A 13,225-nucleotide genomic window follows, 5' to 3' on the forward strand; every position below is an offset into this window, starting at 1 on the left:
ACACTGGGAACAGAGCCAGGTATGGTGGCACATGCCTTTAATCCCAGCACTAGTTAACCACAGAGGTCTAAAAGTCTGTACAGACAGACAGGAAGTTATAGAGCTGGGTGGAAAGAGGAAGTGATGTATCTGGGCAGAAAGAGGAAGTAAGATGGTAGGCATATAAGGCATAAGTATACAGGAGGTAGCTCTCTTGGGCTGAGGATTTCCTAGCAGTAGGAACTTGTGGCAGGCCTGTTCTATTCTTCTGATCTGTCAGCTTTCACCCCAATACCTGGCTCTGTTTTTTTTTTTTTTAATTAATAAGACCGTTTAGCAATTCGAGTTACAAACTATCAGAGGAAATGGTCTGCTGGTGATATGGTGGCAGGACATAAACTGCTGGAGGAGATGGCGATTTCCTTGTGTTGTGCCCTCGTTGCAAGACCCCCAAGCAAGACACCACAGAGCCAATATCTGATGCAAGCACACAGAGGGGTTTTTTTTTTAATGCCCTGGGGCTTGGTCCATATTCCAAATACTGGACAGTCCGAGCACTCACTTCAAGGGGTTTATATAGGACAGGTTTACATGCAGAGAGTTACATATCTTGGGATTGGATGGGAGGCTGGGGGTGAGGCAGTTCTTTGAAGTTACTGCTGAACTATGAGCATGAGGTTACTGATGGCTGACAGGATTCAGGGTATCTGCAGAGACATACATTTTTACTCCCTATGTCCTGCTTTTGCTGAACCCAGGATAGATACATTCAGATTTATTGCTCCAGTCCTATTTTCCCATAAGTTCAATTTCTGGTCAATTGAGTCCATTACTCCCCATATCCTGTTTTACCAAGTCCAGGATATATAGATTTATTGTTTCAGCCTTATCTTCCCATGAGTTCAACTTCTGGTCAGTTCTAAAACTGCTGGTCAGCAAATACCTTTGCAGCGGGCGGGGAGGGGGGGGAGGGAGAGTTGTCTCTCAAGATGGCCACCGATTTTTCCCTTTCACTTGCAGCTGCAACTCTCCAATCAGTTCAGACCAAGGGTCTCCAACCTGAAGTAAGCACCAGTCCTGAGCTTGTGACTATATAGAGCTGGGATTCCCCCAGACCCCTGACCCTAACCACTATAAAAATCCTACCCTGTTACTGCCTGAGGTCCTTCTCACTCCGCCACTGCGACGGGTGGACAAGAGGCCCAAGTTTAAACTCTTGAAATAGACTCTTGGCTTTTGCATTTGGATGGGGCTCTTGGTGGTTTTCTGGGGACTTCGGATTTTGGGTGCAACAGGCATTACATGTGCATCCATGACTGATGGGAATGGATGCCCCCAGCTGAGCGGGTTCCTTTTATCAGAGAAAAACAGTCTTACTAAGAAGCCACTCATCTCATTGGTCAACAGTCCCATAGAACATGTGACCTAGTGACCTTGAGAGACATTTGGAAAATGTAGTGTCTGGGGTGGGAGAAGCGAAGGAGAAGGATTGGGAGAGGTGTTGGCTTAGCAACAGTGGAAAAGTGCTGTGGCTAAGTGTGTGTTTTAAAATCCTTGTTCTGGCTGGGTGGTGGCGATGCATGCCTTTAATCCCAGCACTTGGGAGGTAGAGGCAGGATGATCTCTGTGAGTTAGAGGACAGCCTGGTCTACAGAGAAAGTTTCAGGACAGCCAGGGCTACAGAGAAACCTTATCTCAAAAAAACTAAAATAAATAAATGAATGAATGAATGAATGAATGAATGAATGAATGAATGAATGAATGAATACCCTTGTCCTGTATGTGGAGTGGAGGAGAGCTGAGGACCCGGTGAAGGGCTCCTGAGAGACTAGGAGACAGACAGACTCCCTGGCAGACAGACAGGGAGGAAGAGGGGGCCATGGTTAGGCAATAATGGCAGTCAACTCCAAGGTGGCCTGCTTCTTCTTCACCCTCTGGACCCGACTGGAGACAAAAGCCTGGCAGCTTGAAACTAAGGCCTTGTGGGCTTTTGTCTCTCACCAGCAGGTGCCCCCTGCAGGTGGACTGGCTGATCTGGGTCAAGGCCAGAGCAAGAAGTGTCAACCAACCACCCTGTCTTTCCTGGAACTGGCCAACCTTAAATTAGGGGAGGGAAACACTTCAGAGACTTTAAGATCCCAGGCCTCACGAGGAGCTGAATGTTTTGGGCTTCCTGAGTCCCCCTTCTGCTGAGGGTCTTTTTCTCTGTGTCTGCTGCGTGCGTGCGTGCGTGCATGCATGCGTGCGTGCGTGCGTGCGTGAGCTTCCTCACCCCAGAACATGTTGTGCCCAGGTTGCGAGGCCCCCAAGCAAGACCACCACAGATCCATTATCCGATGCAAGCACACAGAGGTTTTTATTAACAATACAAGCAAGCTTGGTCCACCATCCGACACAGCAGGTGGAGGAGAACGGCCCCGAGCACTCACTGTAAGGGGTTTATATAGGAAAAGTTTACATGCAGCTTGGGATTGGATGAGGGGGTTGGGGGTGAGGCAGTTCTTTGAAGTTACTGGCTGAACTATAAGCATGAGGTTACAGATGGCTAACAGGATTCAGGGTATCTGCAGAGACATTAATTTTTACTCCATATGTCCTGCTTTTGTTGAACCCAGAATACATACATTCAGATTTATTGTTCCAGTCCTACTCTCCTCTGAGGTCAACTTCTGGTCAGTTGAGCCCATTACTCCCCATATCTTGTTTTGCCAAGTCCAGGATACATAGATTTATTATCCCAGCCTTATAAGTTCAATTTCTGATCACTGTTAAAACTGCTGGTCAGCAAATACCTTCGGAGGAGGGGAGGGGGAAGCGTCCCCCAAGATGGCTACTGATTCACTACCTTCACTACCACTGCCTCTGTCTGTTTGCTGTACCCAAGATTTCTCTTCTGTAGACAGATTTTTCTTTGGGCCACCAGCTCACAAATAATGACACAGAGACATTAATTATGAAAGCTTGGCCTTAGTTGGGTTTTCCCCAACTAGCTCTTATAATTTAACTAACCTATATTTTTTGAATAAATGTGGAGAGAGTGGACAGCCTTGTTTTGTTCCTGATTTTAGTAGAATCGCTTTGAGTTTCTCTCCATTTAATTTGATGGTGGCTGTTGGCTTGCTGTAAATTGCCTTTATTACGTTTAGGAATGTTCCTTGTATTCCTGATCTCTCTAAGACCTTTGTCATGAAGGGGTGTTGGATTTTGTCAAAGGCTTTTTTAGCATCTAATGAGATGATCATGTGGTTTTTTCTTTCAGTTTGTTTATATAGTGGATTACATTGACAGATTTTGGTATGTTGAACCATCCTTGCATCCCTGGGATGAAACCTACTTGGTCATGGTGGGTAATTTTTTTTGATGTGTTCTTGGATTCGGTTTGCCAACATTTTGTTGAGTATTTTTGCATCAATGTTCATGAGGGAGATTGGTCTGTAATTCTCTTTCTTTGTTGCATCTTTGTGTTAACCTATATCAATGGTTTGCCTCGTGGCTCGGGTTATCGCTGATCTGTACCCTGTGTCTGACTTCTTTAGAGTCTCACTGGCATCTCTCTGCCTCTCTTCTTCCCAGAGTCCTCTCTGTCCCCAGAAATCCTGCCTAACCTCTTCCTGCCCAGCTATTGGCCATGCAGCTCTTTATTAAGCCAATCACAGCAATACATCTTCACACAGTGCACAAATATCCCACAACACCTTGCTGCCGACTGTTGTGTTCCAGAGTTTTCCTGCCTTTTCATCCTTTAACTGGGAAAATGAACCCAATCATGACCCCTACCTAGACTAACATTTCCCACATTGGATGCAAGATACCAAGATAAACTGTGGGGAACTCATCCAGAATGTGTCCCCTTTAAACCTTGCAACCAAAACTTTGCACTGGGTTGGAGGGAAGGTCCCCTCAAGAGTTCATAATTCAAGGAAAGAACCAGGAGAGAAGTGGGTAGTGGGGGCACCTAGACCTCAGGGCCACAGCAGGCAGCGTTCTTACTGTGTCAACTTCTGTCACAGGCCAGAAGGTCCCCACCCAACACCAGAGAGGATGTCAGAGCTCTGCAAGCGGGGTGAAGGCTGAAGGAAAGGCACATTTGCTAGTCAGGGGGGTCAATCCTCCAAGACTGCCCAGTAGTCCAAGGTCTCCATCTGCAGCCCCCAGCGAGGTTTATGGCCCTTTATCCAGAGCAGGACATGTTCAGGGCAAGTACTTCTTGGGCCAGAGTCCCATGTGTACAGGGAGGCCTGAAGATATGGCCTCGCACCCTGAGCTGGGCATGCACCCAGGAGTAAGAGCCATGGAACTGTCGGACTGTGTAGGACATGGGACACGTGCTAGAGAGTGCCCCATGTGGGGAGGAGTCTAGAAAATCCCGGTGCACTCAACTCCCCCTTCCCATGCTGGCCTTCCCTGGAGCCATGGACCCCCAAGACCCTCCTGCTGTCGCCATCTTGGCAGAAATGAAGAAACTCTAAAGAAACTTGCACCCTTCCCTCTGACAGTCAGACCACTGAGACAATGGACTTCAGAAATGGGGCTTTTGCCAGGAATCTCACTCTGGCACAGGCAAAAGGCAAAAGCCCTGTGCCAGCCAGGCATGTCTCTGGAAAAGAGAATTTGTCCACACAGCTTTTCCAGTTGGTCAGGCCATCTTCATGGAGAGACTGGAGCTGAGCTGGTGATGGGCAGGACTGAAAGCACAGAGATTCTGGGGTTCATGAGGAGAGAGAGGAGCCCCTCTTCCTGGAAGCTAGATGAAGTCTCTTGCCAGGTGGAACACAAGAAACCAGCACAATTAAGAACCAACTGCTTGAATCCTCTCCCCTTCCCAGCTGTAAACCCACAGTTCTCCGGGAATTTCTCCAGAAACCCCATTCAGTGAAGGCCATGTCTTAAACCTCTAGGGCTTATTATTACAATTCCATCTGAGGCATCTATAATTTCCGTTATCAAAAGAGATTAAGGGCTGGAGAGATGGCTCAGCAGTTAAGAGCACTGGCTGTTCTTTCCAAGGTCCTGAGTTCAATTCCCAGCAACCACATGATGGCTCACAACCATCTGTAATGAGATCTGGCGCCCTCTTCTGGCCTTCTGCAAGGACACATGCAGGCAGAACACCGTACACATAATAAATAAATAAATCTTTTAAAAAAGAAAATTTTAAAAAAAGAGAGAGAGATTAAAAGTGCATACAGGGGCCTGGGGGAAGGGGGGTCTTAGCAATCTTTTGATTTAAGTTGAAAATGGCCAAAATTGAACATGTGGCCAACACTAAGACAGCCAGTTGCAACTGTCCCTAGGGAAGAAAGCTGGACACTCATGAGCATGCTACTTTCCTGTGACTCTCCTCTAGAGGCCTACATTCTTACTTTCTTCTGAGGAATTCTCTTAACACACATTTAAAGTCTATATTAAAATATCTTTAATAAAGTCCCTGGGGCTAGAGAGATGGCTCACTGGTTAAGAGCTCTTGTTTCCCAGCATCCACATGGTGGTTCACAATCATCTGCAACTCCAGTTCCAGAGGATTTAGTGTCCTCTTCTGGCCTCCATGGGCACTGCATGTATGTGGTACACATATATGCAAACAAACATACACGTAAAATAAACATAAATAGATCTTTTTTGAAATCTCCAACTCTGTTTCATTAATACCATCTAGTCCTGAAATTATTTTCAGCATTGAAACCATGAATCCTGGTTTGGCATCAAGGTCCCTAAAAGATGAGGGGAACTCAGGCCAGTGAGACGAATCAGTGGATAGAAAATTGCCCTTTGACCTTCATGCACCTACATACATATACGTACACAATTAATTAATTAGCTAGTTAGTTAATTTGAGAAAGATTAGGGGATTCCTCAGGCTGCTGAAGAGGACAATATGGAGTTGTGTCTATGTCCCTCACCACTGCCAGCACCACATTTGGACCAGGATAGCATATCTCTTTCCCTCTATCTAAACCTAAACTTCACGTCAGTACCCCAAAGATGACCTTAGCGGGGCACCAGCTCTCCTTATTTTTTGTTATTCTCAGTGAGGCCACATTGAAAGAGATCTCCACTCTCTTGTTTGTTTACTTGACCTATTGAAGACTGGCGGCCAAGCTTCGTCTGCTGGAGTCACTGGCGACTCTGTACTATGCTTTGGGAACAGCTGAAGACTGACTTCCCACCCTACCTGAACAGCCAGCCATTGACTGGGGGCCTCGGGTAGCTGTCGAGGGGACTTCAGTAAGGGTGATATTGGAGGGAGGACGGACGGACAGATGGACGGACGTGAGGGATGGACACACAGGCCTGGGGAAAACAGGGTCAGAGTCAAGGTGTGAAGGGCAGAAACAGACAGAAGGGGAAAACTAGAGAAAGAGAAGAATAAAAGAGTGGGCAAGAAGCAAGTCAGCGGGGAGGGGCTGAGGGCTCCGGCAAGAAGACCACCCCAGCTCTGCAGATGGAGGAGGTCAGAGTAGAGGGCTAAGAGCTTGGGGACAGGAGCAGGACAGCAGGGGAGAGCGACTGAGGGAGGGAGAGCAGCCAGCAAGGGAGGGCTGGGAGATAACAGGGTGGGGGCTGGGGGGAAGGGGACAGTGCAGATCGGTCCCTCAGCCGGGCATGTGCTGGCACCTGGGGCACCTGAAGCACCGAGTGCTCCCAGCTGTGTCCCTGACAAGCAGGTGGCCGGTTTGGGCTGTTTGTTTTTAAACAACATTATTACTTTCTAACAATGGAAGAGCAGAAGTCAAAACAACACCAGGAGGGTGCGGCTGGTGGGGGGGGGGGGGGGAGGAGACTGGCCTCAGCTGAAGAGGCCCTGGTGCCACCTCTGACGTGTGTGGATGGAGCATTGGGAGCAAGTGTTTCCGAATTGGACTCTACAAAGCACACAGCACCCACAGACCTGGACAGCGTTGTTCTCCTGGACATGTCACCTCTGCCATTCCTGGTGGGAGACATTGTTTAGCAAAGTTGTCTCGGTCACCTGTTGGAGCTGGTTGTTTTCGGGCCCTTGTTTTGGGTGGCTCTCCAGGTACCGACCACTACCAAGTGCACAGTCATCCAGCCTGTGACCCAGCCACCTCACAGAGCAGCTGTGAGAAATCCAAAGCCCAGGCCGGGGGAGGGACTCAGGGCCCGGGCTGCAGGGCTAAGGAGCCACACTTTAGTCCAGGACGTTTTGGAAGCCACACAGCCTCTCACAGCCTGGATCATTCTGTCATCTGCTCCATCCTCCAGGAAGACAGGTGAGGAGACTCAAGCCTGTTGCCTCACTGTTTTTCACCTCCTTGGTGGAGAGGAATTTACAGCCTCAGTGGAGAGTCATTCTGAGTCAGCGATGGACAGGTGGAGCTGCTCCCCCAGGTCAGGGAGACAAGGGCTGACGGAGGCTGGCGGGGACAATTGCTTCAAGTGGGGAGGGGCCCAGATCTGGCCTCGAGAGGAGCCAATCCCCATTCTCACAGAGATAAGCTTCTGCTTCATCCGGCACTCCTCAGTAGAGCACAGGCAAGTCCTCCGCCACAGTCTCCCGCCTCCTTCCCACCTGCTGCCTCAGAGAAAAGGCGAACAAGAGCAAGGAGAGGCCAGGGGTCGAGCTGGAGCTGTGGCCAGGCCCAGATACAACTGCCGACATACATGGGAAGAGTAAAAAAAAAAAAAAAAAAAAAAAACAAGAACTGAGAATAAATAATTTATTGAAACTGAAATAAATATGTGGGCATGGTTACAAATAACTGTAAAAAATTGTCATTAACACACACACACACACACACACACACACACACACACACACACACACACAGTCCTCGATTGAGGGGCGGGGCCTCGCCGTGGGCGGGACCGAGACTTCGGAGGTAGAAAACATATTTACAGCAGAGACCGCCTAGAGGCTGTTCATCTCCAGATCCCAGCTTAGGCGCTCCCGGGGTCCCCTTTGCTCGCCAAGCGCCCGCGCAGCTGCACTCCTTGCACAATCCTCTGCACCCAGAAGCGGTGAGCTAGCAGGCTGGTGTAGACGCCGGGCCGGTTGCGCTCTGCACAGCCCTCTCCCCAGCTGATGATGCCAGTTAGTAGCCAGGAGCCATCCACCTGGCACATCAGAGGACCCCCAGAATCGCCCTGAAGAAAAGAAGAGAAATCAGGCACCCACACCGGCAGGCCGTGTGCAGAGCCCGGGTGTCCTTGGAGGCTGCAGTACTGAGTCTGTGGAGGCCCTGGAAGAACAGACCTTCCGAACAGAACCGCTTCTGGTGGCATGTCCTCCCCACCACGACGAGAAGGAGGACATGAGGCCACTTCCGTTTTACAGGTTTAGAAAGTCCTTACACTAATTGGCAATGTGGACACTGCAGCCGGGCCGTAGGCTGGCTACCTGGGGGTAACTGCTCCACCATACTACCGTTCTCATTCAGTCACGGGACTGGCCCTAGAGGACAAGGGTTCTGAACCACAGGGCCCTCCTCAGAATACCAGCAGCCAAGCTGAGGTGTTACAGCTGAGGTGCTCTGAGGATTGTACACAATCCACGTGTAAACAAGAAAATGAACGGCCCAACCAGACTAAAGGGGGCCCAGGCAGAGGTGGGAGAGAATGTCCCTCAGGAGATTGAGGGAGGAGGCGGAGAAGTGATGGAGCTTTTGGGCCTCCCAGTTGGGGTGGACAAAGGGTAGGTGCTCACCAGACAAGCATCCCGCTCCCCTTCCAGGTAACCAGCACACAGCATGTCCTCAGTGATGGCTTCCTGCCCGGCACCCCGCCAGTATAAGCCTTTGCAGATTTCTGAGTCGATGATGGGCACCTTCAGCTTCTGAAGGGTCTGAGGTTCGGGCAGGGGCACTGGGAACAGAAGGAGAGAGTCGGCCCGGAGTGTGCATCCAGTCCCCTCTATTCACCCAGCAGTGTTTCTCAAAGGTAAACAGATCCGCTCTACTGAGCTTTCCCAAGGTATTTTCAGGAAATCCTAATCCCAGGCCCTCCACCTCTTGACCCAGGGAATTCAAACATGGATGTGTAGCTCTAGATTCTGTGTCTTCAATAAGCTCCCTGATACCCACAGAGGGCTACACAACAGAGTGGTGTTTCTTGACTAGGACTCTTGTTTTTCCTGCAAAGGCAGTGTGCTCAGTATCCCCTGGGTTCCAAATTCCATCAGCCTCTTGGGGTTAAGGTGCAGACCCCAAGGAAAGGCTGCAGCTGCAGGCAGGGTCCAAGCACCTGCCCAGGCCTGAGCAATTCTCTGGACTCAGGTTAAGGCTCTGTCTTTCTTCCCTGTCGTCGATTCGCAGTTTCCCCTTCCTGGTCTCGGCTATGTTGTCTTTCATAGATCATTTCTGTTTGTTTGGGCTTCCCCTAGGCTCTGGCTATCTAGCTACCATCTGCTTTCTCTTGCTTCTCTCTACCTCAATATTTCATCTGGTTTGTGATTCTAGATGGTATTTTCCAAACCTCCAGACTGGTTTAAAAATTGTGTTTTATGGTGATGAAGACTACATTTTCTCCTGGGAATTTTGCTTGCAAGAGATGCTGCCACCAGAGGGTGACATTTCCCACTTGGAAAACAGTGCTGATTACATTTCCATCTTCCCTCCCTCCATTTCTACCCATTCTTGTGTCAATGACTTTGCAAATCCCCCCCTGCCCTCCCCCCCCCCCCCCCCCCCCCCCCGCTTCTCTCTCGATAGGGTCTTTCTATGTATCCCTGGCTGTCCTGGAACTCACTCTGTAGACCAGGCCAGCCTTGAACTCACAGAGTTCTACCTGCCTCTGCCTCCCGAGTTCTGGCATTAAGGCCTGGGCTACCGTGCACAGGTTTTTCTTTGTTCTTTCCTTTGTTGTTGGTGGTGGTGGTGCAGATCTCTATTGTTGCTTTAAAAGATAGCCAAAGATTCTTTTGAACTAGAGATGGCCTACAATTGGCGGTTGAGTTCTTGTGACTTCCCTTCCCCCAACGCATCTTTTCTTGTCTCTGTAGTGTACATGCGGCCTCCACCCTCTCCTGCTCCTGGTATCTGTATCTGGGTGGCACCCACCCTCTGTCCCCAACTATCTCTGACTCTGAGTTAGAGGGAAGCACACGCACCTCCGTCACGGATGCTTCCCCAGCCTGCAATCCAGCAGTCAGTGTTGGGAGGGAGCCGGACAGAGGAGTCAGGCAGGCAGATGGGCAGGATCCGCTCAGAGAACTGGATGGAGTGTTCCAGACGCACGAGGGCAATGTCTGCACGGGTTCCCTCCTTCCAAGAATACCTGGGGTGGGGCAGCACCCAAGCAATCCCCACTTGCTGGGACCTTGGGCCTGGGTTTCCCAACTGCCAGGCCCCCAACAATACTGAGAACAGAGACGGCTTGTCCACGCTGCTGCAAGAAAAGGAAAGGGGGAAATGTCAGAGAGACCATGCCTGGTAGGATGGCGATCATGACCCCCGAACAGCCTGGACAGCCCCGAGCCTGGGGCAGGAAACAAGAATGGGTCCTGGAGAGTCAAGAGCAGGCCGGTTTTCACATACCTCTTGAAGCAGTGGGCAGCCGTGACCACCCAGCGGTTGGTGAGCAAGGAGCCTGCACAGTGGTGGGAACCATTCTTGAGGATGCTAACAATCCAGGGCCACTGGGCATCCATGCTGTCCTCACCACCCACGACCCGGTTCAGCTGCTGAGGCTTCCCGCAGTCTGGGGGCACTGGCAGAAGGGACGGAGTTTCCCGTCATCTCAGCAGACACAGTTGTCTTCTGACTTCCAAGCCCTCCAAGATCTCAAGCCTGTGTCCCAGCCCAGCGTGTGTCCAGCGCAGTGTCTACCCTGGGTGAGTCCCTGCCCTGTCCCTGTCCCCTTTAGTTACCGGAGGGGGGTGGGAATGGCCCTTTCCTCCCCTTCTCCAGCCCTGCAGCTGGCCTTCCCTCCCACTTCCCTTAAAGATCTATTTGGTTCTCTTGGCTCTTACCCTTCTGCTCTTCCAGCCTTTTCTCCTCTAGATCCATCATCTTTTCTATGCCCCGCCCCATGCTCTTCATCCTTGTGTTCCTTCCTCTTCACCTTTGTGCTCCCCTCTGACTGCAGTCCCCACGTCTGACCTACCCCGTAGAGTGCCACCCCCACCCAGCCTGCTCACACTCACCAGGGATGTGGGCAGCACTGAGGGTAGCTGAGGGCAGAGAGAATAAAGAGAGTCAGGCCCAGTGGTGAGGAGCCCTGTGCCCCATGCCTAGGGGACCCCCCCCCCGCCCGTCCTCCCAGACTCATCCAGGGTTCTCAGTACCTTTACACACACACACACACACACACACACACACACACACACCACAGGTGCCTCCTGAAGCCCTGCGTGGGCTAAACATCCTCAGACCCCTGCCTCCCAGCCCAGCAGTATTTTTTCCACCTTCCCGAGAGTGGGAAGAGAGCTTAGGACACACACACAGCATCCAGGTTTCTTCCCCAGCCCCCATGAAAGCCTGGGCAGTTTTTCTATTCCAAAACAGAAGGAGTAGACCCAAGATGGAAACCATGGAGGGGGAGACAGAAGATGGAGGACACAAGGAAGGCACACAGACAGGTAAAGACCCACAAGGATGAGAGAGGAGTTCCTGAGCACTGCGACCAGAGCACTCACCCACATTCAACCCTCATAGCTGCTAGGGAAACTGAGGCACAGAGCATGGAGGTAAACAACATGCCAGAGGAAGGGGACGGAGACAGAGGCACAGGGAGCTGAAAGGAGATAATGGACAGAGGAGAGAGCAGATTCAAAGGAAGGTGCTAAGCCAAGAGGCAAGCAAGGAGGAGGGACTGTGGGCAGGGAGGAGGCGGGAAGAGAAGAGGCGAGGAGGAGCAGCAGGTCCTTGGGGCTCACCTGTGGAAGTCAGCAGCACCAGAAGGGTTAAGATCCTGAGCTGGTCCCCACCCAGTGCTGGGGGAGGCCTGGAGATCACCACAGCTGGTAGGGGTGGAGCCGTGGCAAGGCTGCTGGCCATCTCAGAGGACCTAAGGGCTGTGCGGGTTGGGGCTGGCAGGACAGGTGGCAGCAGTGTGTAGGGTTCCCTACAGGTCGCCCCAGGTTTTATCCTGTGAGGAGGAATGCTGTCGGACCAGTCCCCTAGCTGGTGACTGGGCCACCCAGACTGTGGATCAGGGAGGAGGTGGGGCTGCCAGGAGGAAGCGACCGGTTACTGGGGCTAGGGGCAGTAACTGGATGGGGGACTCAGGCTCAGGCTCCAGATGTGTGCCCAGGATGCACCCTGTAGTGGGGCAGTAGAGACTTGTTGACTGTCTAGGGCATGGCTTTATCATTGACCATCCAGGTAAACAGAGATCCCTGTAGCTTGCAGAGCGTTTGGGGTGTCTCAACCTGGAGTGGCCACAGCTGGGGTAGAGAGTGTTGGGAGCCCCTGAGGCCTTTGGCTGGGGGTTGCCAGGGGGACCTTGCGCCTTAACGGCCCATGTCCAGCACCCTGGCTGCTTCCATGACTCAGTCCAAACACTTGGAGCCCTGGAATCCCGTTAGCCCACTTCCCTGAAAGCTGTGACTCAGACCCCAAGGGGGAGGGCATGATGGCCTCTTGGCCATTTGGCCAAGCTGTCCCTGGTGCTTCCTCCCAGTTGTCACTGCAGGTGAACCTCAGGTGACTCATTTCTTACCTGAACTCCAGGGAGCAGACCAACCCTAGAGCAGGATCCATGGCCTATGCCCCACCCCCCACACACGCTTGGGGAGAACTCACATCCTGGGACCCCCACAAAGGGCCGTGGAGCTGAGTTTGGGAAGCTGGTTTGCTGTGGGCTGATGTGGATTGTTCTTGACTCAGTGTCCTGCATTAGTACCACCCTCACCTCAAGCCGGGACCCGCAGCATCCTCTCAGACAAACAGGTCCCTCTGCCCAGTGTGAGTTTCTGGGACCAGACCTGGTTGTGAGAGGAAATAAGGCTGAATGGAAACAATACTGAAGTCTGAGGGTCTGTACCTCTCTTTGTGCTGTCCCCAAGTTCCCCTCCCCCCAAGATTTAAAAAAAAAAAATGAGCTGGCTCAGGGAAGTCAGTAGACTGGCCTCTTGGTCAACTTGGGAGCTCAGGGTCCCCCGCAGGATCAGAGGTGCCTGGCCCTCCTGGGTGCAGGTCACATGCTCTGAAGAAAAGACCCTGAATTAGCTGCCTAAGATCAAGTGTGGGAACAGCGACAGTACTGCTGCTCCCAGGGAAAGAAAGAGAAGTTGATCCTTTTCTACCCGTGGGCCAGCCACAGCTCTCTTGGAAGTTCCCTGTCGTGT

General features: G+C 51.5%; 1 protein-coding gene across 2 annotated transcripts; it reads right to left on the minus strand.

Moving 5' to 3' along the window:
- Positions 1 to 7,644: 7,644 nt before the first annotated feature.
- On the minus strand, positions 7,645 to 12,002 carry LOC102913917 (brain-specific serine protease 4). Of its 2 annotated transcripts, none has more exons than XM_076577989.1 (6): positions 11,813 to 12,002; positions 11,081 to 11,107; positions 10,473 to 10,644; positions 10,046 to 10,320; positions 8,645 to 8,802; positions 7,645 to 8,085 (listed from the first exon to the last, which is right to left on the minus strand). In XM_076577989.1, exons 1-6 carry the CDS (start codon positions 11,931 to 11,933, stop codon positions 7,879 to 7,881), a joined length of 960 nt encoding a protein of 319 aa, XP_076434104.1. In that variant the 5' UTR covers positions 11,934 to 12,002; the 3' UTR covers positions 7,645 to 7,878. The 2 variants fall into 2 exon arrangements, with proteins under 2 accessions (XP_076434104.1, XP_006979031.2); XM_006978969.4 differs by having other exon boundaries at positions 10,046 to 10,323; positions 11,813 to 12,001.
- Between the last annotated feature and the right edge of the window lie 1,223 nt (positions 12,003 to 13,225).

Source organism: Peromyscus maniculatus, chromosome 8, assembly GCF_049852395.1.
Source record: "Peromyscus maniculatus bairdii isolate BWxNUB_F1_BW_parent chromosome 8, HU_Pman_BW_mat_3.1, whole genome shotgun sequence".
Taxonomy (NCBI): Eukaryota; Metazoa; Chordata; class Mammalia; order Rodentia; family Cricetidae; genus Peromyscus; species Peromyscus maniculatus.